The following is a 26,842-nucleotide window of genomic DNA, read 5'->3' on the forward strand; positions in this document are numbered from 1 at the left end:
GGCTGTGCTCTGTGTTTTTTTATTATTTTCTTGCTTTTTCTGATACTCCCTAACCTCTACCCCTGGGGCAAGACTCCTCTCTGGACTGGGGGCACCTATGAGACCCTCAGGATGTGCCTCACAACCATGCCCAGGAGGAGACTCATGACTTGGGTCATGACTTGATTCCAGGGCCTCTTCATGCTTGAAAAACTACTGGGGACAGGAGCATTATATGAAATGTGGTGTAATGTCACCAGCTCCTAAAGAAACCGGGGAAAGTGCAAGAGAGTAAACTGTCCAGTCATTTTTCTGCTCGTTCTGCCACCAGCCCCTCTTCTCCCCGGCTTTGGGGAGGTCGGTGCTGCCTGGGCCTGCCCTCACCCTGCCCAGTCCCCCAACCCCCACCCCTACTGTCCCACTCTGATTTTCCACCCCATCAGCGGTGCACTCGACCAGTCCTGCTCTGCCGTGGCCTGTGCATTCAGGATCACCAGGTGCTTAAATTTCAGCACCTCGGGGGGAGCAGGATTTCACCCCAGATCAACTGAACCCCTCACAGTCCATACCACGGGCTGTCCAATATCCAGATTTCATGCCCCATGGAAGGTGAGTGCTGGATGCAGCAGGGCAAATCCCCATGCTACAGGTCATGTCGGGGACCCCACCGGTGAGCTGAGCCTCATGGGGGGTCCAATCAGTAAGGGCCAAGAAGGCTAGTGATGTGGGGTGTGGGGGGACAAACGGTTTGGTGCCTAGAAACTCCGCTCCTGTTCCTCCATCCTCTGGGACATCACAGGGCAGAGACTCATGAACGGGAAAACCCTGTGCCCTCCCCTCCCCTCCCTCCTGCAGCCCTTGAAAGCACTGGCCCAGCCAACTGGATCCCAGTTGGGTCCCACATTGCTCTCCCTGGGGAAACGCAGAGCAGGTTCCCCGAGCTGGCTGCGATGCCTCCCCCGGGCCGCGCGGTGGCGCTGCGGCTCCGCGGAGGCCGGCAGGGGGCGGGCGCGCCGGGCACCGGGGCGTGTGGGACCCGCGAGCGGCGGCGGCGGCGGCGGTGGCGCGCGGGGCGGCCGCGGTGAGTACCGAGAGGGGGTGCGGGGCGCCCCGATCCCGCCCCATCCCGCGCCGCCCGGGCCCCGGCTCCAGGCCGGCCCCCGGGCGAGCCGAGCGCGGCGGCGGAGCGGGCGGGAGGCAGCCCCGGGGCCAAGAGGAGGCAGGTGGGCGCTGGGCTCCCCGTTGCCCGGGATGCGTCGGGGGGGAGGGGGGACGCGGAGCCCCGGGCCGGGTCCAGGCCGTCGGCGGCCCCGCGCTGGCCCCTGGCCCCGGGCGGGCGGCTGCTCCGGGCCTCCCGCGGAGTAGGGTCCCGCCTTGGGCGCCCTGGCTCTGGGTCCTGAGCGGCGGCCCTGCAGGGTGCGGCGTGGCCCGGGGTGGGCTCTGACCCCCGCTTGCCCACCTCCCCGCAGGCCTTCCCACCTGGCACGCTGGCCCTTCTCCTGGACGGCGTCTTTCTGTCGGCGGCCGAGAATGACTTCGTGCACCGGGTTCAAGAGGAGCTGGAGCGCTTCGTGCAGCAGAAGCAGCTGTCGAAGTGAGTGCAGGGAGGGAGCTGGAGGCCCGTGCGTGGCCCTGGGGGGTGCGTGGCCCTGGGGGGTGCGTCGCTCGCTGCACCCCTCCCCCCCCACCGCCCCCCACCTCCACCCCGCCTCGCCCCTCCCCAGGGATGCCAACAGCTATTGGCAGCGGGCTCTGACCACCTTTCGCTTTAGTCTCTCTCCGACCTCTCCCAACTTCATCTTTCCTCCAATTTTGAGTATCAGCCTGAGAGTAGGGGGTCGAGCATGGGAGTGGGGAATGGATCAACCAGTAGGCCCTTTGGTGGCCCAGTCTTTGTGTCTGGGCCCTTGAGGTTCGCTGGAACTCAGAGCCGGGGGAGCAGCCTAGTGTTAACCCCCTTGAAACTGGCGGTGGTCCCGGTGAGGTTGTGTCCCGGGGCTGCCCCAGAACTTGTTCAACGATGCTTCTTTCCTTCCTTCCCAGGGTCCTTCTCTTCCCGCCAGTCTCCAGCCGCCTCCGGTACCTGATCCACAGGACCGCGGAGAGTTTTGATCCGTTGAGCAGCTTCTCTGTAGGCGAGGGCTGGAGGAGGAGGACAGTCATCTGTCACAAGGACATCAGGTATGTGTTCTGATGCCTTGGAGGGGGGCCTTGGGTGATCTGGGAGTGGTGGGGTGAACAGACCAGTTCTTAGAGGGGCTAGCTTGGCAGAAAGCAGGGCCGGGCACCCCCTCTCCCCTTACCCAGACTTGCCGTTTCATTCCTGAAGCTCAGAGCTGTGAATTGCTTCAACATCGGAGTAGAGGTGTAGTGTTTGCGGAATTCACTGAGCAAACCAACTCACCGTGTTGGTTCTGGAGATGGAAAAGATGCACGTGTCTGCCAGTTTCCCATTCCTCCAGCTCAGCTTATGCCCTAGGGCGGCCAGATATGTGATGTGGGGCCACCACAGCCGAGCCTTGGTTTCTGTCTTAAGTCAGATATTTCCCTAAAAACTCTCTTCCTGCTCCCCTACCACCCCCCCCTGCCCGCTCACCTACCCCAGCAGGGTCCTGCTGCACTGGCTTATGTAGGATGGCGATCAGCCTCTGCTAGAGTGCCTTCCTGAGTGATTTGAGGGCGCCTTCAGCTAGGACCTTGGCCTGACAATGACTTGGGCACCCCCTTCCAGACGGCAGGCAGCACGAGCACACTTTGCTTGGGAGCCAGCACACCCCTCATCACCTCTCTGTTCTTGCTCTAGGTTACCCAGTCCAGAAGGCCACTCTGGCCCTTCCCGCCCTCCTGCCTCCCGACCCAGCAAGTTTCGAGGTTCTCGGCCCACCTTAAACCAGGGAACAACTGCCAGCCCCCGAGGGGCGCGGGCCGGCCGGTGGCAGCGAGGACGAAAGCCTGACCAGGCTTTGTATGTGCCCCGGGTGCTGCGTTGCCAAGAAGATTCGGCACCACCTGCCACCCCAGAGCTCGAGGCACATGAGCCAGCTAACGGGCGCCCGGTGGAGTCGGGGCATGTTGGTGCTGGGGACCCCAGTTCTGATCAGCAACACCCAGTGTTGGTGACTCAAGCTGTAGAGGACCAAAAGGACCAGGGCCAAAGTGCTGAGCGGGAAGCACCATCGGACCCCGTGGGCGCTGAGCAATCCGGGTCCGAGAGCCTCTTGGAGATAGAGAAGCAGCTGGAAGCAGCCACACAGCTTGGAGCTCGTCTACAGCTGGACTCAGAAGAGGGCAATGGGAGTGATCCGGAGAAGAGCCCAGTGGCAGAGGAGGAAGAAGAAGAAGAGGAGGGCCCTGGCGTCTGTTCTGAGGATGATTACAGTGAGCTGCTGCCCGAGGTGACGAGGCCCTTCCTTGCGCTTGGGAAAGGGAGAGCGGAAGTGAGGAAGGCGAAGCTGTGGGTGGATGGGGTCCCGGTGTGGAGAGGCAGGGATGTGCTGGCCGAGCAGGACTGGGTTTGGGGTGTGAGGGGCCCCTTAGAGGAAGGAAGGGTCTCCTTGACCAAGGGGATCTGGACTCACAGAGTGGAAGGGAGCAGGAGCAGCATATGGCATCAAAGGGTATGGATTGGGTAACCTGCTCGGCCATGCTAGGAGATTTTTTGTTATGGGTAAAATCACTTTGCTTTTGAAAGTTTTCTTCCTCTGAAAAACACATGTTAAGAAATTTTCCTGGGGCTGGAGCGATAGCACAGCGGGTAAGGTGTTTGCCTTGCATGCGGCTGACCCGGGTTGGATTCCCAGCATCCCATATGGTCCCCCAAGCACCGCCAGGAGCAATTCCAATCCCAGTGCTTCTCTGGGTGTGACCTAAAAAAGCAAAAAAATATATATATTCCTTACATGCAGTGGTGATGGGGTGTATGGAAGTAGAAGTGCTTGATACAGTGCATTATGGGGTGTGTGGAAATGGGAGTGCTTGGCACAGTGCATTATGGGTTTATTGAACTGCTGGGTGCAGTGCATTGTGGGAGGTGTGGAAGCAGAAGTGCCTAGCACAGTGCATTATGGGTTGTGTGGAAATAAGTGCCTGGTGCAGTGCATTATGGGAGTTGTGGAAGCAGCTGTGCTTGGTGCAGTGCATTGTGGGAGGTGTGGAAGCAGAAGTACTTGTTGCGGTGCATTATGGGAAGTAGGGGAGCCGATCCCTTGGTGCAGTACTTTATGGGTGTGTGGAAGTGGAGTGCTTGGCACAGTGAATGATGCAGAGTACCTCCCTCATGGACTGCGTTGTCAATGACTGCTTCTACAACAGGCATCAAGGAAGGACCGTCTTCCATCCAGTCCTTGGCCCTGGTTGCCCAGGATAGTAGTAACTGCCTTAGTCCCTGCATGTGGAAGGCTCTCTGTGTAACCATTCACGCTCTGAGGCACCTTTCCAAGAATGTGGCCCTGTTGTTATGCAACTCTTGGTGTTGTCCCTGAAGATGACACTTTGGCCTGGTTCTCTCACGAGTCTCGTTACATTCGGTGGGAAGTCTGGCATCTTTGCTGTTTTCTAGATGAAGGATGGAGATCAGTAAAATCTCCTTACTATCGCATCCTTAATAAACAAGGAATCATCTTGGGCTCCCCCGACTCTGTCTCTTACTAACTGTGCAACTGTGGGTGAAATGGCTTATCTCTTTGCTCAGTTTCCCCGTCTGAGAAATGGGCAGGTGGAGTCTTCAGGATTCCATGAAGCATAATGTGTGTCTATACAGGAGGGTTAGTGAGGAACCTTGAAAGTAAGTTCTCTCCCCTCCTCCCGGCCAGAGTCCTGTTTCTCTGTCTTCTCGCCCAGTCTGCCTTTGGGCACCTTCCCCAGGCTCCTGCTTGCCTGGGCTCTCTCCTCCTGCCCACTCGGGGCCGCCCTGATGAAGCTCTGCCCTCTCCCAGATAACTGACAACCTGACTGAGAAGGAGATTCAGGTGGAGATGATCTACGTGGACACCTTTGCCGCCGTCGAGGAGCTGCCTGGAGAGAAGGATTTTGCCCACGTGGTGGAGATCTACGACTTTGAGTCAACACTCAAGACTGAGGACCTGCTGGCAACGTTTTCAGAATTCCGGTGAGTGCTGCCTGGCGTCCGAGGCAGGAGCTGGAGACTGCCTCAGATGCCTGTTTGGTGTCTGGGCACCAGCTACCAGCCCCTCCTACCCAGTAATCTAGAAAGAAAGACCAGGCGACTGGGACACCCTGCTATGGGCCTGCATTCCTGGGCAGCGCCACCTGCCGGCTGTGACAAGCCTGTGGTTGGTGCACGGGAGACCCTTGGGGTGGGGGGTGGGGGGGTCTGGCACTGGACAGAGGGCCCAACCCTACCCCTGCTCCACATCTACGCCACTTTCAGTAGTCTAGCCATTTCACTGTGTGTGTGTGTGTGTGTGTGTGTGTGTGTGTGTGTGTGTGTGTGTGTGTTGGGGGGAGGGGCGAGGGGGTGCTGTGTGTGTCTGGGGAAGATTTGAGGGGAAGATGGGAGGGAGCCAGGTGCATAAGAATGACTTCCATTTATTGAATTCCTTCAAATTCAAACTCCTACTCTTTCCTACCCTTTTCATTTTTTCAATTTCTCACTCTGCTTTCTCTAGTTTCCCTCCTCTTTTCCTACCTGGGCTGTTCAAAAAAAAAAAACAACAACAACAAAAGCGGGGGGGGGGGGGGGGCGGAGGAGGGGTGTGTGCAGAGAGCGCAGTGGGTAAGGCACTTGTCTTGTGCTGGACTGACCCAGGTATGGTCCCCTGAGCCCTGCAGTGGTGACTCCTGAGCATAGAGCCAGGAAAGCACCCTGAACACTGTCGGTGTGGCCCCCAAACAAAAAGCCCCTTTCTGTATTCCAATCTCTCTCTTTCTCTCTCTCTCTCTTTCTGTCCCCCCCCCCTTCCCTCCCACTCCTACCACCATCCCCACCCCCACCAAGGGGCAGCTGTGTGGGACCCAGAGAATCTGCTGTCTCTGCCCCTGAAGGTCCGGCCAGGCTGGGACCACTGTAGGCAGCACCCAGGCCACCATGGCAGTACCCAAGTGGGACTGTGAGTCTGGGCTGCCCTGGGCCCCTCGAGGGCCCCACACTCTGCTGCTCTCCTGAGCAGCAGGAAGGAAGTTGCAGAGGAGCAGGCAGGTGACCTGCTTAGTTTGGTCCTTAGACGGCCAGAAGCTCTACCCTCGGGAGCTCACCTTCCCCTGTCCCCTCCGCTGCACAGAGAGAAGGGCTTCAAGATCCAGTGGGTGGATGACACGCATGCACTTGGCGTCTTTCCCTGCCTGGAGTCAGGTAATGCACCCAAGGGGGCTCAGGCCTTGCTCTTTGGGGGAGAGGGTCCCCCAGACCTGGATGGAAGGGGCTGAGGGCTGCTCTCAGCTCACCAGTCCGGAGCATCCGTGTTCCTGTTCCCGTCCCCGCTCAAAGGTGACACTTCATTCAGGTGACGTCAGGGAGTCCCAGGCCCAGCCCTGGACACTGGCTAACACAGAGGAGCATCTGAGAGCGCTGCTGTTATAGCCGGAAGCTGTGGGCACTTTCCTTGAGCCTTCACACCCACAAAAATGGCATTCCCATTCCGTTTTTATTCCAACCTCAGAACTAGGCCAGATTCCCTCGACTTTACGGAGAGGATCGTCATATCTGGTCAGGATTTCAGAGCCTACCCAAACAAAGCAGGGGTGCCTCCTGCCACCCCAGAGTCCCCCTCCCCAGGGGCCGCTCTCACCACTGCTCCCCAGGGCGTATGTCCCCAGGGGTCACAGCTGCCCCTGTGAATGAACCCCAGGTGGGAGACTTCTCACTGCCTGGGCCCTGTGGTTGGGGAGCAGAGGGGCAGGAAAGGGGTATTCAAGGGGCTGCTGGAACTGGACGGTGGGGACAAGGATGACGAGAGGCTTCCTGGTGCAGAGGAAGCCTGAGCTGGGCACCGAGACATGCTGGTGGCGCATTCCCGCCTCAGTTCCCCCTCTGGAGCAGGGCTGCGGACAGCTCTCAGTGCTGTGTCTTCAGGAGCAGGGAGGGCACGCCCTGAACGAGCTGGGAAGGGAGTTGGGAGGCTGGGAGTGAGGGGTCTGTGCAGATACAGGCCACCCAGGAAGACCTGAGGTGCTGGGGGCTTCTCAGGGGGGCGGCACGGGGGCTCTCCCAGAGCCTTAGGTGTGAGCACAGGGAGAGGCCCCGCTGTGGGGCGACTCCCGGCTGCTTTTCTCTCTGCAGCTGCCGAGGCCCTGACCAGAGACTTCTCCGTGCTCAAGATCCGACCCCTCACTCAGGGAACCAAGCAGTCACGTCTGAAGGCCCTGCAGAGGCCCAGTAAGGGAGGCAGGGGCGGGCTGGGCCTCCCTCTTCTAGGATCCCAGACCTACACCTCCCACCCCCTGGGACCCCCAGAGAACAAGCTAACCGGGGCAGCAGTGGCTGAGCTCAGGGAAAGGTTCCTAGCGCCATGGACGTCAGTAGCAGTGGACAGAGAGGATTCAGATCATGGGGTCCGGCCTGGGTTGCTCTCTGTAAAGTAAGAAGGTTGTCGGGGGGGCTGGAGCAATAGCACAGCAGGTAGGGTGTTTGCCTTGCACGCAGCTGACCCAGGTTCAATTCCCAGCATCCCATATGGTCCCCCGAGCACCGCCAGGAGTAATTCCTGAATGCAGAACCAGTAGTAACCCCTGAGCATCACCGGTGTGACCCAAAAAGCAAAAAAAAAAAAAAAAAAAGTTGTCAGGAACACCTCAAGCCTTCCGTGAGGCTGACTGGGGCAGGAAGGCCCCTTTGAGCACTCGCATCCCCGGTTCCCCTAGAAATTACACAGGAAATCCCACCTCAGTCCATAGTCTACCTCTGCTCCATCCTGATGAGGTTCACCCACAAAATGTCCATAGAGGGCGGGAGCAATAGTACCCAGGGGAGGGCATTTGCCATGCATGTGGCCAAGCCGGGTTCAATCTCTGGCATCCCATCTGGTCCTCCGAACACTGCTAGGAGTGATTCCTGAGTACAGAACCAGGGGGAATCCCTGAGCATCACCAGGTGTGACCCAGAAAGCCCCCCACCCTCCACAAAAAAATTAACAAAAAATTTGGTCCATAGAGCGAGAGGCAGATGGGACCTGGGAGGGTACCGAAGGCCGAAGGGGGTGGTATTGGGTTGGGGAGCCGGCGTCCCCCACGCCCTGGGTGGGTCCCCACTGCATCTGACCCCGGCCTCAGGAGCTGCCTTTGCCTCCAGAGCTCCTGCGCCTGGCCAAGGAGAGGCCGCAGACCAACACGGTGGTGGCCCGGAGGCTGGTGGCGCGTGCGCTGGGCCTCCAGCACAGGAAGAAAGAGCGGCCGCCGGTCGAGAGTCCCGCCAAGGTGCCGTCGTGCCAGCCGGGCAGCCCTGAGCAGAGCCAGGAGTGAGCACGGCCACCACGACCCCCGCCCGCGAGCCCTGCCGGCCAGCCCCTGAGGTCTCGGGGAGACGCTGAGAGGAAATAAAGACCTGGACGTTGTTAGGCTGCGGCTGCTTTCGTGTGAGGGGCCCGGGGACAGGACGGGGAGCCCTTCAGCTCCTGCTCGAGTCACGGGACACTCTGGGAGCTGCCCAGTACGCCCATGTGTGGGTAGTCACATCTGCCGAGGGCCAGCACCGTCCTGCCGTGCCCCCCCCCCCCCCCCAGGTTAGGTCCTGAAACAGCAGAGGCACTGTCACCGGGCCATGGGGCACACCTGGCCACTGGGTTGCTGCCCTTCAGAAAGGGGGAAATGGTCCCTGCACAGCATCTGTGCCCAGTGGCTGGGCCGGGAGGGTGCTCAACACTGCTGGGACCCCCGTGTTGAAGGGAGTGGTTGCTCTGGGGTCTTTCCTCACTGGCCAGGCCTGCCTCAGGGCCCTGTTCTGCCTCCCCAACCCTGCACATATTCTTCCCCAGTGCATCTCCCCACCCCTGTGCCCCCCCACTGCCCTTTGGGGTCACTGCCAGGGATGAGGCCTGACCTCTAGACAGCCCCTCCAGTTCCCATGCACCTGCTGAACTCAATCCTCTCCCCCCAAACCTCCACCTCACCCCTAAACTTCAGTGGCTGCACAAGGTGCCAGAAGGGTGTGTAAGCAGTGGAGTGATGGCATGGGTGTTGTGTCCTGTGCTGGCGGACTGAGGGGTCCCCACGCTCTCCCCCTGGGCCACGTATGCTGGAGGTGTGAGCTGGTGGAGTCCACTGAAGCAGTCAAACTTTGTCTCTTTACCGAAGGCGTCAGCTAAGAGGAGGGCATGGGAGAGCTTGGGGAGCCCCGTGCCAGCTGCCCCCAGGGGATCCCCGCTCACCTCAGGGGTCCTGAGGCCACCAGCCACCCGCCTGTGAACAGGGGCTGCCCTCTGGAAAGCCACCAGGGCATTGAGCTCACATTGGCCCTCTGTGCAGCTCCATTGCTGGTCCTGCGCCCACGGGAGGAGCGTCATGCCAGTGGTGGGCTGTGCTTCCCGCTCACCCCTCGGCTCTGATGTGAAGCCGCTTGCCCGGGGCAGAGCCAGCAGTGGCTCATTCGGTGCTTAGATTTCCGGAGGGGACAGCCGAGTCCAGGCCCTGCAAGGACCAGAGCGTGCATGGAGCCCGTGCACTGGGCAGTGGGGGTCGCAATCCCCCGCCTTATAGCTGAGGGGTCCTTGCCAGCTTTCTCCCCGGCCAGCATTGACTTCACAGCGTGCATCAGAGCAGAACATGTACGTTTGGCAGGTGAAAAGAATTAAGGTTTGTTTTTTATTTTACCATTTTTTTTTTACTAGTAAGACATTTTTACTGAAATGACCAAATTTCTTTAATTCCACTCCAATGAGAAACCAAAGGTAAAACCTACAACCAGTAGCCAACTTTTCAATCGAATAATCTAGATGCTCAAGGAATTTCCACTCAATCTAGCAAAAACTCTAAAGGAAAGAGGCCAAAAAGACCCAAAACCTTTCAGCAAGTGTTTCTAGGACCACAGACATCACCACTGCTTGAGTTTACCTAAATAGCTTAATCCCTTTAACATCTGTTTAAGTCTTAAAACTATAAGCTGTTTTTCTTGATAATAGTTTGAACTGGGAGTTGGCGTGAACCTGTATTTGATTAATCTCCATATTACTTCAAAGTAGATTGCCATTCTGTCCATCTCTACTTTTTAGTGGGCCTGTATGGAACATTTACATTTAGTTTACTTACTGAAACTAAGGGTAAGGTCTGATATTTTCTGTTTGCTGTTTTTCCTGCCTTCCTGCAAGTTACTCAGATAATTGTAGATTTCAATTTTGATTTATAACCTTGACTTATAACATGTATATCTTTACATGGCTATTTTTAAGTGTTCATTAAGGGGATCACATTAACTTATTACATTTTTGGGTTTTTTTTTTTTCATCAGTTTCTGTCACTGTCACTGCCCTCCCGTTGTTTATCGATTTGCTTGAGCAGACACCAGTAACATCTCACAACAAATAGTGAGGCTTGTTACTGTTTTTGGCATATCGAATATGTCACGGGTAGCTTGCCAGGTTTTCCCGTGCGGGTGAGATACTCTCGGTAGCTTGCCTGGCTCTCTGAGAGGGATGGAGGGACCGTACCCAGGTTGACTGCATGCAAGGCAAACACCCTACCCGCTGTGCTATTGCCCATCAGTTTGTGTAAAGTTTAGAAATCTTAGGCCTTCTTTCTGTACCAGTCTCAGTCTGTTTTACCTGGACTGGCCCCTAAAGTCCCTAGAATTATAAGATGCTCTTCAACAGTAACCATCAAGGGCCTTTGCAAAAACAGGAGTTTATTGCTTCCAAGACCTGGAAATAGGCTACCGTGAGGTTGTGATTAGAAAGGGAGTAAGAGAAAGCAGGGACCTGGGGTCCTACTTTCACTAGGGAGTGAGATTATAGGGTTTAGGACTTACTCCTTATTGGTGCATTTCAATCAGAAGAGAGAGAACATAAAATCTCTGGATCAGAAAGAAAGACCGTAAGTCAAAAGGAAAGATAAGTGAGATCTTGAAAACCCAGCTATCTAAATAATCTGCACCCGCAGTGTTCCTCGGCAGCTAAGCGCTTGCCTTGCGTTTCTGAGAAATCAGCTCTAGTCCTGCACAGCAAGAACAAACAAGCTCCAAACACCCAAATCCTGAAATATCAGTATCTGTAAAGGGAGCTGGGGTGGGGGAGAGTCATGGCTTTACTTCTCCATGCCTTTGTGTTAACCCTCTTTCAAGTTGGTACCCCATAGGTAGAGATGTGTCCACAGCAGGCTGGGTTCTCACGTGTATTCACAGAAGAAAATAATCTCTGGGTGCTTGTGACATGCCTTAGCTTATTCAACTCTTTCCCTATTTCTGGAATGTCTCAAATACTCCGTTCACGTACATTTAAAATGATGTTTACAACTACACCTGTTTAGAACGTAGGTATGAATCACTTTGGCTTCAACCACAAACATATTTGAGAAAATTTAGGGGGTGATAAAAAAATCTGTTGTATTAGTTATATTTCTAATTATTGTATTTTTGTCCCTTGTGATGTGTCAAGCTTCTGTCCCCCACTACCCTGACACCATGTTTTCCCCCTTTGGTTTACAGAACTTCTAGACATCCTTTTAGGCTAGGTGTCTGGACAACAAATTCTCATAATCATCCTCCATCTGAGAATATCTTGATTTCATCTTTTTTAAAGTACATTCTCATTCAATATATGAATCTGGGCTGGCAGATTTTTGTGGGTTTGTTTTGGGTTTTTTGTCTGTTTTGTGTTTTTTTTGTTTGTTTGTTTTTTAGCACTGAAGTGCTTTTTCCTCCTGATTTTTGATAAGGAATTCACCATCATTCAAATAATTTTCCCCTAAAGGAAAGTTTTTTTCCAAGTGCTTTTGAAATTTGGGCCTTAGACTTTAGAAATTTAATAACTCTTGAGATGGATTTGAAACGTTTTATTCTGTGTGTGTGTGTGTGTGTGTGTGTGTGTGTTTTCAACATATCTGTTGTATGTTGAAAAACCCATCAGTTGTAAGACCTTATCTCAAAGTTGGGGAATTTTCAGCCATTAGTTTCATAATTTTTTTCAGAGCATTTATTTTTCCTCTTTATCTGGGACTCTGACAGCCAGAATATTAATATTAAATGACTTAATGATAGTCCCAAGGATTCTCTAGTCTCTGACTATTTTATTTGCTTGTTTAATTTGGAGGCTACACCTGGTGGTCCTCAGGGCTTATTCCTGGCTCTGTGCTCAAGGATCACTCCCGGCAATGCTCGGGGTGCCAAGGATTTGAACTAGGGTTGATGACATGCAAAAAAAAAAAAAAGAAAAGAAAAGAAAAAGCCTTCACTACTCTAATATATCTCCAGACACAAGTCTGACAATTTATCACCACTGATTTTTCTCTGTAATTCAAAATGGGTGATTTCTGCTTTTCCCTTTCCACTCTGCAACAGAGTATTTTCTCTCATTACATGTTTCAATAATAAGACTTCCTCTTGGTTCTTTTGTCTATCTTCCTGCGTTTGCTGAGACCCCCCCACCCCCCCCGCCCGTTTAAAATATGTTCATAAATCCTTGTTGAGCCACTTCTGTCACGGCTACTTCAAGGTCTTTGTCAGTCAATATTCTGGCCACTCAGTGTTTCCATCCACTCTTTTTCACTGAGTCGAGATCTTCCTCGTTGTTTTTGGTATCCCCAGTAGTTTTAGGGAGAGTCCTGGATGTCTGGGGCGTTGGCTTACTTGCACACCATGTCTTGTTTTATATTATGATGTCTGAGTTTTTTGTTGGTGTCAGCAGCGGAAGAGGGATTTATGTTACTGCATCTTACTCAAAGTCTTGATTTCCCTTTCCTGCATCTTGCATAAAACGACTCCGTAGGCAAAACTTCCCTATGCATTTGAGGAGGGGGGAGGATGGAGTTGTGTCACACCCAGCAGTGCTAAGGGCTTACTTCTGGCTCTGTCTGTATTCAGGGATTACTTCTGGCACTTGAAAGCACTGGCGGATCTGACTGGATCCCAGTGGGTCCCACCTTGCTCTCCTGGGAAACGCGGAGCAGGTCCCCACGCTGGCTGCAATGCTTCCCCAGGCCGCGCGGTGGCGCTGCGGCTCCGCGGAGGCCGGCAGGGGGCGGGTGGGCGCGCCGGGCACCGGGGGCATGTTGGACCTGCGAGCGGCGGCGACCACCGGCAGCGCGGGGCGGAGGTTCGGGGTACCCAGCTCTCGATCCATCCCGCGCCCTCCAGGCCTGAGGTTCATGAAGCTCCGGGCCGGGTCCAGGCTACCCCCGGCCCCGAGGGGGCGCTGCTCCCGCCCTCCAGCAAGTCCCGGGACGCCTGGGCCCTGCAGGGTGCGGCGTGGCCCGGAGTGGGCTCTGGCCCGGGGTGGTCCGGGGTGGCCTCCGACCCCGCTGCCGGCTCCCCGCAGGCCTTCCCACCTGCACGCTGGCCCTTCTCCTAGACCGCGACGTCCTGGAGGGCTGGAGGCCGTGAGTGATCCCGGAGTGCTCTGCTCACTGCATCCCCAAGGCCCCTCCCCAATGATGCCAGCTGCAGGGTCCGTTGCAACCATCAGGATCTTTCTCTTCTCCTTTTACCATTGGTTTGCCCCGTCGCCACCCAGTGTGTGCGCGTTCCTCCTACACTCGCCAGCGCCAGCGGGACTGTTGTGGTTTCCCATCATCAGACTCAGGGACTCCCCTTGCCCGTGCTCCCATCCCAGCTCCTTCCCATCTTCCCGTCTCTGACTCAATCTGCCTCTAAGACTTACTTGGCCTGCCTGGGAACCGCATCCGCTCTAGGTCTGTTTTTTTTTTTCTTTTTGTTTTGGGTCACACCCAGCGATGTACAGTGGTTACTCCTGGCTCAGGCACTCAAGAATTACTCCTGGCGGTGCCCAGGTGACCATATGGGATGCTGGGAATCGAACTCGGGTTGGCCACGTGCAAGTCAAATGCCCTACCCGCTGTGCTATCACTCCAGCCCCCCAAATCTTGTTCTTCCCCTTGGGTTTTTGTTAATGTCTCTCTCTCTCTCTCTCTCTCTCTCTCTCTCTCTCTCTCTCTCTCTCTCTCTCTCTCCCCCCCCCCCCCCTCTATCTCACACACACACACACACACACACACACACACACACACACACACATACACATCCCTCTGTGACTGAATCACCAGGCATGATCATCTTACAAAGTTATTCATAATTGAGTTTCGGGCATGCAATGTTCCATCCCTTCACCAGTGTCCACTGCCCTCCACCAATGCCCTTTTTCCCTCCCTGGCCCCACCCACCCCCTCTAAATCACACACTTTCCCCCTTTCCCCTTTCTCCTTTGCACAGTGCCTAGATTCATTTGCTTTGCTTACACCCTGCATGTGAGTGGAGTCATCAGGTATGCGCTTGGCTCTCTGACTTATTTTGCTCCACAGCCTGGTCATAAGTGGGTCAGTTCCCAGGTCCCAAGATGCTGTACTGCTGTGCAATGGCAGTGTCCGAGTGCAAGGCGCATGTTCTAAGTGCTGTTCTGTCCTGGCCTCTGAATATTTACTTCTTTACCCTGTCATTCCAGGGGGCCATTTGAGTCACTCACATGTCTTGCCTGTCCCAGGGATCTAACTCAGGGCCTTGTGCATTCTGGGCATCTGTGTAGCTACTGTTTTTCTGCCTTGATTTCTGTGATGAGAGCTGCTGTGAACAGGGCCGAACAGGGCCACATGTTTTCATATGTGTATTTTCATCTCCTTTACATAGACAACTTAAGAGTGGCAGTGTTGGATCATAAGTGGTTCTTAAAAAAAAAAGAAATTCAAGGTTTCTCTGTGCTGTTTATTGTGAGTGCGTCACTTCCATGCCCATCACCAGTTTGTGAGACTTCTGTTTCCCCAGGCCCTGCCAATACCTGCTGTTTCTTTGACTTTGGCATCCGGGGCATTTCTCAGGTGGGAGGTTTGGTCTCACTGCTGTGTGGATTTTTGTTTCTGTGAGAAACGATTCGAGCATTTGTCTGTTGAGTCTCGTCTTTGGTGACGTGTCTGTGGTCTTCTTCTGCCCATTTTTGGATTGGGCTGTTCTGTTTCTTGTTTTTTGTGTCCTGTGAATTCTTGAGATATTTCAGATATTAGCTCCTTGTCAGACTTATGATGTGCACATATCTCCACGCAGTCAGTGGTTGCCTTTGTTTTATTTGTGTATGTCATTTGGGGGAACAGCTTCTTCCTGTTTAAAAGCTATTTTAATTTGATGTCATTTCTTTGGTTTCTTTTTTCTCTTTTTTTCTTTCTTTCTCTATCTTCCTTGTAATTGGAGCTGATAAATGACTGTGGTGGCTGGTCCTGGAGGTCTTCGGCTGCCGGAGCCCTGGTCGGGGCGGGGAGGAAAGCTCAACCCGCTCCCCTCCAAGAGGCTGAGACCATGCTGAGACCACTCTCCGCACACATGAAGGTACTGGCAGAGGGACAAAGCCACGCGGGTTCCGGGGCCGAGACCTCCAAGCCTACTCGAATTGGAGTCGAGCATCTTCCACCCAGATCCTCCAAATTCCAGTAGGCGGGGGTCACACCCACCACCTGGCCCCCTGGCGCCGTGTAATCCCATCAGCGGCCAAGACTCAGAGACTATAAAATCCAGATCCCGGAACTGCGCGGCCGCATTTGCAGCCGAGCATTTGCAGCCGAGCGACATCTTATCAGAACTTTTTTTTTTATGACATCTTATTGTCTCATTACTACTTTGGACAAACTTGTAGGCTATCGAATGTAGCCTGCCCACAGGGCAGAGTCTGGCAAAGTGGCTTACCCAATATGCCAGATACCAGTAACAATGATGGGTCTCATTCTCCTAAATAGCCTTGAATATAATCTCAGGGCTAGGATGAAAGAGACGTTACTGGGGCCTGCTCGAGGCAATCGATGAATAAATGACTGTGAATTTCAAAAGAAAGCACGGGCCCTGGGGGGACTTGAGCATTTGGTGGCCGAGAGCTGCCTCCCCAGGCCTGACGTTAGTGACAGATGAACAAGTACCGAGGAAAAAGAGAAACAGGGACTGGCTTGTTGGTAGTCAGCTTATTTCTCTCTCCTCCCCAGCGTAGTCCGATCTCTCCCCTTACAGCACAATCGTAGTCGTAGTTTTGGTCGTAGTCCCAGTCCTCATAGTTCTATCATTTTACTCTCCTCAGAGACCTTAGAGTCCTCACGTCGTAGACCTCAAAGACCCTCTTACCCCTTACAACATAGTTATATAGAAATCATGAAGAGTGGGGTACACATAGGTGGGGCTGAACATTGTCATAACAACAAACAGAGGCAAAGCCACCCCTTCAGGGGAAGACCTAGGAGATTAACTCAAGGACAAAAATCTCATCTGAGGGTTCAGCACTCCAGATTACTAGGAGATCTGCTCAAGGATGGAATTTCATCCAGGGTATATTGCTTTCTCCTTTCCTCAGCTAGTAATTCATTTAAACAATCATAATAAATAGGTCTTATAATATTTATAGTTATTTTGTAAGAACACAATAAGAGATATATTAAGCTTAAAGGTTGCTCTTCCTGGGGACATCTTGCTATATATCCCAGATTACAGTGCTCAGGCCAGGTTACTCTTTCCTAACCCCAGCAGGGTCCTTATTCAATTACTTCATTTTAGGGTCATGACAGAATTTGTTCCATGACCGTGCTCTTAATTTATTATACTTATGGTGCTTGGCTTGTCCCCTTTTCATTCCAGGGTAGCTTACAGTTTGCCCTGGGACCATCCAGTCCCTTCATCAGGACCCTCCTTTTGCGTGTGTCAGGAAGTAAAGCCAACTGAGGCTTAAGTCAAGTAAATATGTATGAATGCCCAGGAGTAAATATTATTTGGAGTCAGTTAACTCCCATGTTGCAAAATCACAGCATTAACTGTCTTCCTATGTGTATACAAAAAGGATATTGCTAAACAAACCAGGCAAATAACATAAAGGAAAGAGAAAACCAATGTAGGATTATTAGCGCTTGATGGAATTGGATGTGCCTCAGGGGCACTGTTGTGGGAGTAACTCAATAAATCTAAGCTCTGGTGTATGGTGCCACCAACAGGTCAACCTGTACCTGTGAGGTGAGTGCATCAGCAGCCTGATGGTGCCTTCAGACTTCCAGATACCCCAGAATTGCTGCTGTGCCTTTGGCCAGACCCCAAAATCTTGGGGGCAAAGTTTACCAAGAAAGTAAATGGCCAAAAGTTAGGTATGTGGAAGACACGCCCACAAACCACCTCTGGCTCAGCTATATAATTGGAGGCAAGGCCTCTCTGCTTCTTGGTCAAACTGCTTAACGGCCATGATCCTAGAGACTAGAAACAAATCTCAAAACTCAATGACTTTTGGCAGAAAAGCATCTGGTCCCTGCAGTAGGTTACTGTAGCCGGGCCACCCTATGTGGAAATAGGTTTTGTGCCTTGGCCTGTTTCCCCTGGGGGCCCGGTGGCTGCCATACTTCAGAGGCCACTGGATAGTCAGGTTTGGGCCCATAGTGACAAGACACATGGGGCCCCACAGGATGGGGATGGAGCCGGCCCTTTCCTCCCCACCCCAACAAGACCTTGAGTCACTGCCCACGAATGGCCTCTCTGGCTCCTGATCAAGCTACCTAATGGCCATGATCCCAGAGACTCAGAAACAAATCTTGGAGCCTAGCGGCTTTTGGCAGAAATGTGTCTGGACCCCGCAGTTGGTTACTGTTGCCGAGCCACCCCAGGGGGGAAAGGGTGCTGTCCCTCTACTTACTCCCGCTTAGCGATTCGATGGCTGCCATCCTCCAGAGGCCACTGGACAGTCAAGTTTGGGCCTGCACTGACGAGACACACAGGGCCTCATGGGATGGGGGTGGAGCCAGCCCTTTCCTCCCCACCCCAACAAGACCCCGAGTCGCCACCTATGAACAGCCTCTCTGGCTCCTGGTCAAGCTGCTTAACAGCCATGTTCCCAGAGACTCAGGGATAAATCTTGGAACCCAGCAGGTTTTGGCAGAAATCCCTCCAGATTTAGTTGATAAAATTTCGAAATTCCAAAATCATATGTTATTTATAACCAGCAATAGAAAACAAGTTGTCTACTGTTGCCTTTTGGGAAGATCTGAGTGTGGTGGGTCTGGTGTAGAAATATTGAATGTAATCAAAGTAGAGAGAGAGAGAGAGAGTAATGTGGAAATCATCTGCCCCACAGGTAGGGGAAAGGTGTGGGAAGGGGGGTATACTGGGGTTTTTGGTGGTGGAAAATGGGCACTGGTGAAGGGATGGGTGTTTCATTGTATGACCAAGACTTAAACCCGAAAGCTTTATAACTGCTTTCATGGTGATTCAATAAATAAAATTATAAAAAATGGAAAAAAAAGTAAGGTGGCATTCATGCACAATTCTATCAGCCTAATCAGTGGTTGAATAAATAGCAGTACTCCTACATTTAATAAAAAAAAATTTTAAATTTAAAAATATATAAATCTAAGCTCCCTGTAAGAGGAGCAAGGACAACCCAAAGTTATCCAACAAATGTTATCTGTGAGATCGTATATTTTTCATTATTTCTTTTGGTGGGGTGGGAGAGCACACCCCTTAGTGCTCAGGGCGTACTCCTGACTCTGCACCAAGGAATCACTCCCAGCAGGGCTCAGGCGGACATATAGGGTGCCAGGAATCTAACTCTAGTTGGCTGCATGCAAGGCCATACCATCCCAGCTTTAATACTTCTTCGGTCCTCATATATTTTTCCTTTTACCTATTTTTTTCTTCTAAATATATATATACTTTTTTTTTTTGGGGGGGGGGAGGCACACTCAGCGTTGCTTGAGGGTTACTCCTGGCTCTGTATTCGGGAATTACTCCAGGTGGTTTTCAGAGGACCATGGGATGCCCGGGATAGAACCTGTGTTGGCAGTGTGCAAGGCAAATGCATACCTACCTGCTGTACTATCACTCCAGCTCCTCTTCTTTATATCTTGTGACTTTAGCTTAGCTTTTCCATTTTCAAATATTTTTTATGACATTTATGTCTCAATTTAATTTTTTTAACTTTAATTAATTAATTTGTTTTCATATGGATGGGTTGGAGCCATAACACAGCGGGTAGGGCATTTGCCTTGCACACTGGCTTCGATTCCTCCATCCCTCTCAGAGAGTCTGGCAAACTACCAAGAGTATCCCGCCCACACGGCAGAGCCTGGCAAGTTCCCCGTGGCGTATTCAATATGCCAAAAACAGTAACAAGTCTCACAACGGAGATGTTACTGGTGCCCGCTGGAGCAAATCTATGAACAACGGGAGGACAGCGCTACAGTGCAACAGTGCATATGGATGTTCTATTTTTCAGTATCTTTTGTTAAGGATTTTTTTCCTTGCTCCGTTGTATGTTTTTGGCTCCTTGTCATAAGTAAACTGTCTGTGGATATGTGTGTTATTGCATTGGTCTGTATCTATTTTTATTTCAACACCATATGCTCTGATTTAAACCCAAGATTTAAACTGAAGCAGCACAGTACTTTTATTTTTTTCCCTCAGAATTGTTTTGCCATTTTTGGGGACGGGTTAAGTATTGTTTGTTCTATTCCATGAGAGGTACATTGCATTGAACATGTATATTGCTTTATCCAAGATGGACCTTTCAACAATGTTTATGTTTTCATTTCATAAGCATGGAATATTTTTCTCTTTCTTTGTGTCTTCTATATTAATGCACTAGATTTTAAAGTTTGGATATCTTTCACCTCTGTTTTTCAAGGTTTTTTTGGGGGGGGGGAATGTTGTTGTTTCTGTATAATTAAGATTTTTTTTGTCTGTTCTAATTCATGTTTCCTTTTTATAAATGGAATGATTGTTTTCCCTATTGACTTGTGTCCTGACACTCTATTCATTTTTTTCATTCTAGTAGTTGTGAGTGAGGGGCTGGAGCGATAGCACAGCGGTAGGGCGTTTGCCTTACAAGCGGCCAACATGGCCGACCCGAGTTCGATTCCTCCACCCCTCATGGAGAGCCCGGCAAGCTACTGAAAGTATCTCGCCCTCATGGCAGAGCCTGGCAAGCTACCCGTGATGTATTCGATATGCCAAACGCAGTAACAACAAGTCTCATGATAGAGATGTTACTGGGCCCGCTCGAGCAAATCGATGAACAACGGGAGGACCGTGGACCGTGAGTTGTGAGTGGAGTCATAGGGTTGTCTGTGTATGGCCTTTTCATCGGTATGTACTGGGAGATTTACTTCTTTTCTGGTTTGGATTTCTTTCAGATCCTCTTTTTGCAAAATTGCTCTTGTGCATGTTGCTGTGTGCGCAGCACTGGTGATCACAGGGAACAAATCTCCTGGCCCCTCACCCTAGGGGAAGCTTTCCCTTCCTGTTCCTCCTGACAGTAGCTGTCTGATCCCGTGCCCTCCCCAACACCTGAGCCCTTTCTTTCCAGCCTCGGGCCTGTACAGTTCCCTCCTCCCTGGCCACACGCAGTGAGGTCCTGAGGTCCGGGAGTCCTGGTTTCTGTGGTCCCAGGGGGCAGGGAGAGGTTTGTGCTTGCCCCAAAGCATCCTGCGCTGGAGACAAGAGCTGCCAACACGGGCCCCTTGTGGGGAGGAGCCACACCTGTCTTGGCCTCCAGGCTGAGGACTGGAGGGGACAGCCCTTCCCTGAGCCGGAAGCTCTGCCCGTTGATGTTCACCTCCCCCTGTCCCCTTTGGTGCACAGGGAGAACGGCTTCAAGATCCAGTGGGTGGGTAACATGCATGCATTTGGCGTCTTTCCCTGCCTGGAGTCAAGTAAAGCACCCAGGGGAACTCAGATCTTGTTCTTTTTTTTGGGGGGGGTGTCACACCTGGCGATGCTCAGGGGTTACTCCTGGCTCTGCACTCAAGAATTACTCCTGGCGGTGCTCAGGGGACCATATGGGATGCTGGGAATCGAACCCGGGTCAGCCACGTGCAAGGCAAATGCCTTATCTGCTGTGCTATTGCTCTGGCCCAGGCCTTATTCTTTAGGGGAGGGGGTTCCCCAGGCTCGAATGAAAGGGGCCGGGGGGCTGCTCCCAGCTCACCAGTCTGGAGTGCCCCAGGGGGAAGCAAGCAGGCCAAATCTCGTGTTCCTGTTCCTTTCCTCACTCAAAGGTGACACTTCATTCAGGTGACATCAGAAAACCCCTGTCCCAGGCCCAGCCCTGGACGCTGGCTAACACAATGGGACGTCTGAGGGTGCTGCTGTTATAGCCGGAAGTCACGGGTACTTTTCTTGCATATGGTTTGAGCATGGCACTCCCATTCCTGGCTTTTTTGTCTTTTAAAAAAAAAAAAGTTCAGATCACATGGTTTATAATTCTGTTACCATCTGGGCTGTAGGCACCATGCTACCTCACCCTACCCATGACCAAAGAGCCATTATTCCTCCTCCACTTCGTCTTCGTATCCACCTTTCTCAGCCCCAAATTTGTAAACTGAATTCTACTGTCACCCTTAGGGTTTATTTTTATTGGCTCTCTTGCTTTTGTTCTTTGTACTCCACACTGAAGTTATCTGGTATTTCTTTCTCCTTTTGACTTACGCCTCTTAACTCTTGCCCTGTTGGTTCTATCTATGTTGCAGCAAAGCGCAAGTTTCATCTTTTCTCATAGCAGTGTAGTATTCCATTGTGTACATAGTACCACACACTATGTTCACCCATCTGTCATTGGGCAAGTGGGAGAAAATTTCTGCCTGCCAGACATTTCACAAAGGGCTGATGTCCAAGATTCATAAAGCACTCACAGAATTCAAAATGGAAAGGCAAACAATCCAGTCAGAAAATGGGAGGTGGGTGCTTGCCTGGCCGCACATCGGCTGAAATTGGAACTATTAAGGGAAGATTCACAAAATTATGTAAGATGTCACACAGATATGTGAATTGTTCCATATATATGTGTGTGTGTACATATATATATGTACACACACACACATGGCAGAGCCTAGCAAGCTACTTGTGGTGTATTTGATATGCCAAAAACAGTAACATCAAGACTCACAATTTGTTGAGAGACGTTACTGGTGCCCGCTCGAGCAAATCGATGAACAACGGGAGGACAGTGCTACAGTGCTACATACATACATACACACACACACACACACACATATACACATATATATGTATTTTCTTAAGGGGGAAGAATGGGAGATAGGACTGGACAGCGAATACTGCAGGGAAATGCTTGCTGGTGTGCACCCAACCCAGGTTTGACCCCTGCACTGCACTGGTGTGACTCCTGATCAGAGCCAGGAGTGAGCCCTGAGCACAGGTAGGGGGCCCTAAAAATAAAATGCTGTGTTGAGAAGTGCTGAAGAGAGATAGCACCAGGAAAGAGAGCCGGCCAAAGGCACAAGAAAAAAACGTTCTTCATGACTGATTACTGGAAAATGCAAATCAAATTATGAGTTAAAAAAAAATTCACTTTTTTGGTGGTATCAGAACCAGGCTGGATTTTCTTCACTTTACTAATGGGGTAACTGAGGTCCCTGGAGTGTCTGTGAAGGATGCAGAGCCTCCCCGAGCAAAGCAGGGGTGCCTTCTGCCACTCCAGGGCCCCCTTTCCAGGAGCTGCTCCCTGGGGTGTGTGTCTGGGGTCACAGCTGCCCCTGTGAATGAGCCTCAGGCAGGAGCATTCTCCCTACCCCAGGCCCCGTGGTCAGGGAGCAGAGGGGCAGGAAAGGAGTGTTCAAGGAAAGGATGTGTGGGCTTTTAGTTTGGTGTACTTCTGGGAGTTAATAAAATAAAGACTTGGGACTTTCTTAGACTGTGGCTGCTTCTGTGTGAGGGGCCTGGGGACAGGATGGGGAACTGTTCAGCTCCTGCCCTCGCCCAGGGGCACTCTAGGAGCTGCCCAGGGCCCCGGCTGGGCCCAGCAGGCCTCTTGGTGCCTGAGTACAGAGTGCGCCAGTGTGCAGTCACACCTAGTGAGGGCCGACGCCATCCTGCCTCCCCAAGTTGGGTCCTGGAGCTGCAGAGGCGCCGTCACAGGGTCACAGGGCACTCAGAGCCCGCTGGATTGCTGCCCTCCGGGGGGAACAGGGTCCCCGGACAGCATCTGGCTGGATGGTGACACTCACTCGCCACTGCTGGTACTCTCCATGCTGGTGAGAGTGGCCGCTCTGGGATCTCCCCTCACTGTGGCCAGTCCCACCTCAGGGTCCTCCCACCACACACACACACACACACACACACACACACACACACACACACACACACAGAGTCTCCTGGAACTGGCCTAGCCCTGCCCTTTCGGGACGCCACCAGTCGTGAAGTCTGACCTCTAGTTGGCCCCTCGGATCTACCTGCACCTGCTATCCCTGCTGCCTCCCAAGCATCAGTGACACAGAAGGTTCCAGAAGGCCTGTGGCTGACGTCTAGAGAGCTCCTTCTCTGCGCCAAGGAGGCGCTATGCTCTGTGCTGGGGACTGAAGGAACCCCATTCCCACCCGGGGTCACAAGCACAGGTTTTTCAGGGCCCTGTACCGAATCCTGCCCCCGGTACCCTGGACTCGTGGCCCAGCTCAGGGTGAGATGAACCATGGAGGCTGTCAAAGTCTTTATTGAAAGCTTCAAGTACGTGTGTGTGTGTGTGTGTGTGTGTGTGTGTGTGTGTGTGTGTGTGTCCACCATGCCATCTGGCCTGGGCGTGGGCCGGCACCCAAGACTGTGGCTGTAGCACCGCTGTGCCCTTCCCTGGGCATGGGGGTCACAGACGCGCCTCTCACACAGGGCCTCTGCTGCATTCCCGAGGCCCGGGCACCACTGCGGAAGGCCAGTGAGTGTCTCGGAGTCTGTGAGAACCGTGGGAGTCTGGAGACAGACGGAGCGGAGGAGGCAGATGCCCCCGCTCCATGCAGTGTGATTATGATGGGGGAGCCCCCCCCCCAGGGTGGGGGGGCTGGAGGCGGCCACCCTGGCGTGGGAGGCTCTGATGCCAGTGTGGGGGGCTGAATGAGTGGTGTTAGTCTCGGGTCGGACTCGCCAGGGCCACCTCTGTGCCGGGTCCTGGACGAGATGCTGTTGGTGCGGCTCCCCTGGCCACGTGGACAGCCCACCTCCTCGCACATGCGTCCCCGAGCAGTGGGTGCAGAGCTGCCCTGGCTGGTGGGGGGGCCAGGGAGACAGCGGGGCCCTGGCACCCGAGGCGGCCGGGCAGCGTCTCTACCACGGGGACAGCTGGTTGTTTAGGAGTCCGCTGAAGTGGTCAAACTTTTTCTCCGTTTCTTCGCTGAAGGAGCCGCCTGAGGAGAGGGGCCAGAAAGCAAGCCTGGTGAGCTGCGAGCCAGCTACCCCTGGGGAGGCAGGTTGACCTCGACCGCCCAGAGGCCACCGCCCTCTGCCAGGTCGCAGGGATCTCTGCAGAAAGCCACCAGGATGTCCACTGGGAGTGGACAGGTGTGAGCGGGCTCCCTGTTGAGTCGAGGGTGGAGACGGACACTTCCTTCCCGCCTCCCTAGCCTTCCCCCGCCCCCCACCCCCCACCCCCCACCCCCCACCCCCCTTGAAACTCTGGGGTAGTGAAAGGGAAAGGGAAGGGAAAGGGAAAGTGGGTCCCCTTCTCTCCTCCAGGCTGCAGAAACTAGGGACCGAACCATCTCTGTGCCACAGGGAGCCAGTGCGAAGGCACTAGTTAGCCTCTGGCTCTGGGCAGGAAACACGACACCAGAGCCCACAAACTGCTGAGGCCCACATTTTTGAGGTCACATGCATAATGAGGTGGCGGCTTCAGCTCCAGCCCTTAAATAGCTTTGGGGTCTGTGCTGGGCCCGCCCACTGGGCACCGCCCTCTTGCTTTGGCCAGAGCTGGCTGCGAAAACCCCAGTGCGGTCCAGGCCTGGGTGCAGGGGCGCGGAGGCCCCGCCCGCCCAGCAGGCACTGCTGCTCTTCAGGAAAGTAGGGCAGCGCTATCCTGCCCATGTGTAGTGGGGGAGGGGTCCCAGAGGGGGGTGAGGGGGTGAGGGGGGTCTTGGGCTCCTCCCCAGCCCACCCCCCACGTGCCGGGCCTCACCGATGTGGCAGTTGTACATCCAGATGCGGTGGCCGTCGTAACGGGTCCTGCACTTCATGATGTTGTTGCTGTAGTCAGACTCGGCCACCTCATAGTTGGGGTTAATGATGACCTGGAGAGGGGAAGGGGGGTTCTGCTGAGCCAGAAGTGGGGTCTCCCTCGGGAACCCAGTGACAGCAGCTCAATGCTCCTGCTGTGTCAGCACCTCGCCTTACACACACACACACACACACACACACACACACACACACACACACACACCACCTGCTATCCACATTGGCCTTCCGGGAGCCCTGGGAGGTTGGTAGAGGCAGGAGCTGGGGCAAAGGGGGGTCCTGAGCAGGCCATGGAGGGAACTGTAAGGGGACTGGGGAGCAGAACACAACTGGGATGGGGGGGGACTCGAAGGACATAGTACACTGGGCCTGGGGATCTGTGCCGTGACACTCACGCCATCCCGCCTGCTCCAGGCCTCGCCATGGCTCTAGCACGCCAAGTCCTCCCTGCTCTACCCAGCCAGGGTGCATGCAATTCCTTCTTCCTCGGCAGCACCCTACCGCGGCTGAGAGCAAAGTCAGCAGAGCAGAATCGGGTCATCACTGAGGAGGGTCACAGAGAGGAAGTTCTGGATGCATAGTTACTCCCCAAAAGTGTGTGTGGAGACCAAAGCCTGGAGTGGGCTGTTGGTGAGCGATGACCCTCCCCCCCTTTCCCTGGGGCCCCGTCATGTTTGGAAAGACGGTGATACCAGAGCCAGACAGGGAGACAAAGCAGCAGCGCCGGGTGATGGTGACAGGGAAGGAGCCCCTGGTGAAGGAACATTGTCTAGGGTTGGGGGCCTCAGAAGAAGCTGCACTGGACCCCAGCACAGGCAGGCCCAATCCCTGCCTGCTCTGGGCTGGCCCCCGGGACAATCTCTTCAGCCAGGAGATGAAAACGGCCCAGTTTTGCTTTTCATTTCTTTGCTCTCGTTTATCCAGCAGCCCAAGCCATGACTCACAGAAGTCCGGAGCCCCTTGCTGGGTAGCGGCTATAACCCCCAGGAAGCATCCCCCGCCCACCCCATCTGGCCGAGAGGGTGAGGGTACGCCTGGACGATTTGGTCTCCAAGTTCCCACCCTCCTATTCCAAACTCTGTGAGGGCCTGTGGAAAATGGCTGCAGTTTCTCACACAAGCGTGTGGGACTCAGGGGTGGAGAGAATGAGGATGAAGCAAATCCACCAGGACTGGGGACCCAGTCCGCCTGCCCCTGAGGCTTGGCGGAGATGCCCCCCCCACCCCCAGCTTGTAAGGCCACTTTCCCTGGCCCGGCCTTCTCCCCTCCTGGGCAGCATGTCTTTGTTGGGGCCATGTGGGAACAGTCCGGACCAGCGTGTCTGTCTCTGACTGACGCTCTGGGAAATTCGGGCATTGACACACACCTCAGGGTGTCTGGAGGTACCAGCTAATCTGACAGCTGGATATTTGGGTGCCCAGCAGTGCAGACTACAGTGTTGAATGAGCTGGGTTTTCCTGGGCTGCAAATGAGGGCAATCATGCTGCCCTCTGCACCTGGCCAGCCCTGCCCATGGTCTGCTTATGAGCTGTTGTTACTCCATACACGGGGATCCGCACTCCCCAGCCCAGTGGTGGCAAACATCTCCACATGGATACATCTACACAGTGGAGTACTATGTAGCTGTTAGAAAAGATGAAGTCATGACATTTACATACAAGTGGTACTACATGGAAAGTATCATGCTAAGCGAAATGAGTCAGAAAGAGAGGGACAGACATAGAAAGACTACATTCATCTGGGGAATATAAAGTAACAAAATAGAAGACTAACACCCAAGAATAGCTGAGGTAAGTACCAGGA

The 26,842-nt window shown here is 53.5% G+C and overlaps 2 protein-coding genes across 2 annotated transcripts in view; one reads left to right on the forward strand and one right to left on the reverse strand.

Moving 5' to 3' along the window:
* Window positions 1–581: 581 nt before the first annotated feature.
* Window positions 582–8,489, forward strand: R3HCC1 (R3H domain and coiled-coil containing 1). Its single transcript, XM_056118819.1, has 10 exons — window positions 582–588; window positions 835–972; window positions 1,066–1,202; window positions 1,449–1,573; window positions 2,023–2,160; window positions 2,783–3,374; window positions 4,914–5,086; window positions 6,219–6,289; window positions 7,217–7,312; window positions 8,225–8,489. Exons 1-10 carry the CDS (start codon window positions 582–584, stop codon window positions 8,392–8,394), a joined length of 1,647 nt encoding a protein of 548 aa, XP_055974794.1. The 3' UTR covers window positions 8,395–8,489.
* Window positions 8,490–23,567: 15,078 nt separating this feature from the next.
* Window positions 23,568–26,842, reverse strand: part of LOXL2 (lysyl oxidase like 2) — an 89,225-nt gene continuing 85,950 nt past the window's right edge. Inside the window, exons 13-14 of the mRNA XM_056119037.1 lie at window positions 24,984–25,095; window positions 23,568–24,216 (exon numbers count right to left, since the gene is read on the reverse strand). Of these exons, the coding sequence (XP_055975012.1) occupies window positions 24,137–24,216; window positions 24,984–25,095 (192 nt within the window). The 3' untranslated portion in view covers window positions 23,568–24,136. The remainder of the gene's footprint in view (window positions 24,217–24,983; window positions 25,096–26,842) is intronic.

The sequence above is a fragment of the Sorex fumeus genome, unplaced genomic scaffold, assembly GCF_029834395.1.
Source record: "Sorex fumeus unplaced genomic scaffold, SorFum_2.1 ptg000039l, whole genome shotgun sequence".
Lineage (NCBI taxonomy): Eukaryota > Metazoa > Chordata > Mammalia > Eulipotyphla > Soricidae > Sorex > Sorex fumeus.

Coding starts and splice junctions, on each gene's coding strand:
- R3HCC1 (XM_056118819.1), top strand. Junction 2,161..2,782: donor ATCTGTCACAAGGACATCAG/GTATGTGTTCTG, acceptor TTCTTGCTCTAG/GTTACCCAGTCCAGAAGGCC. Junction 3,375..4,913: donor ACAGTGAGCTGCTGCCCGAG/GTGACGAGGCCC, acceptor GCCCTCTCCCAG/ATAACTGACAACCTGACTGA.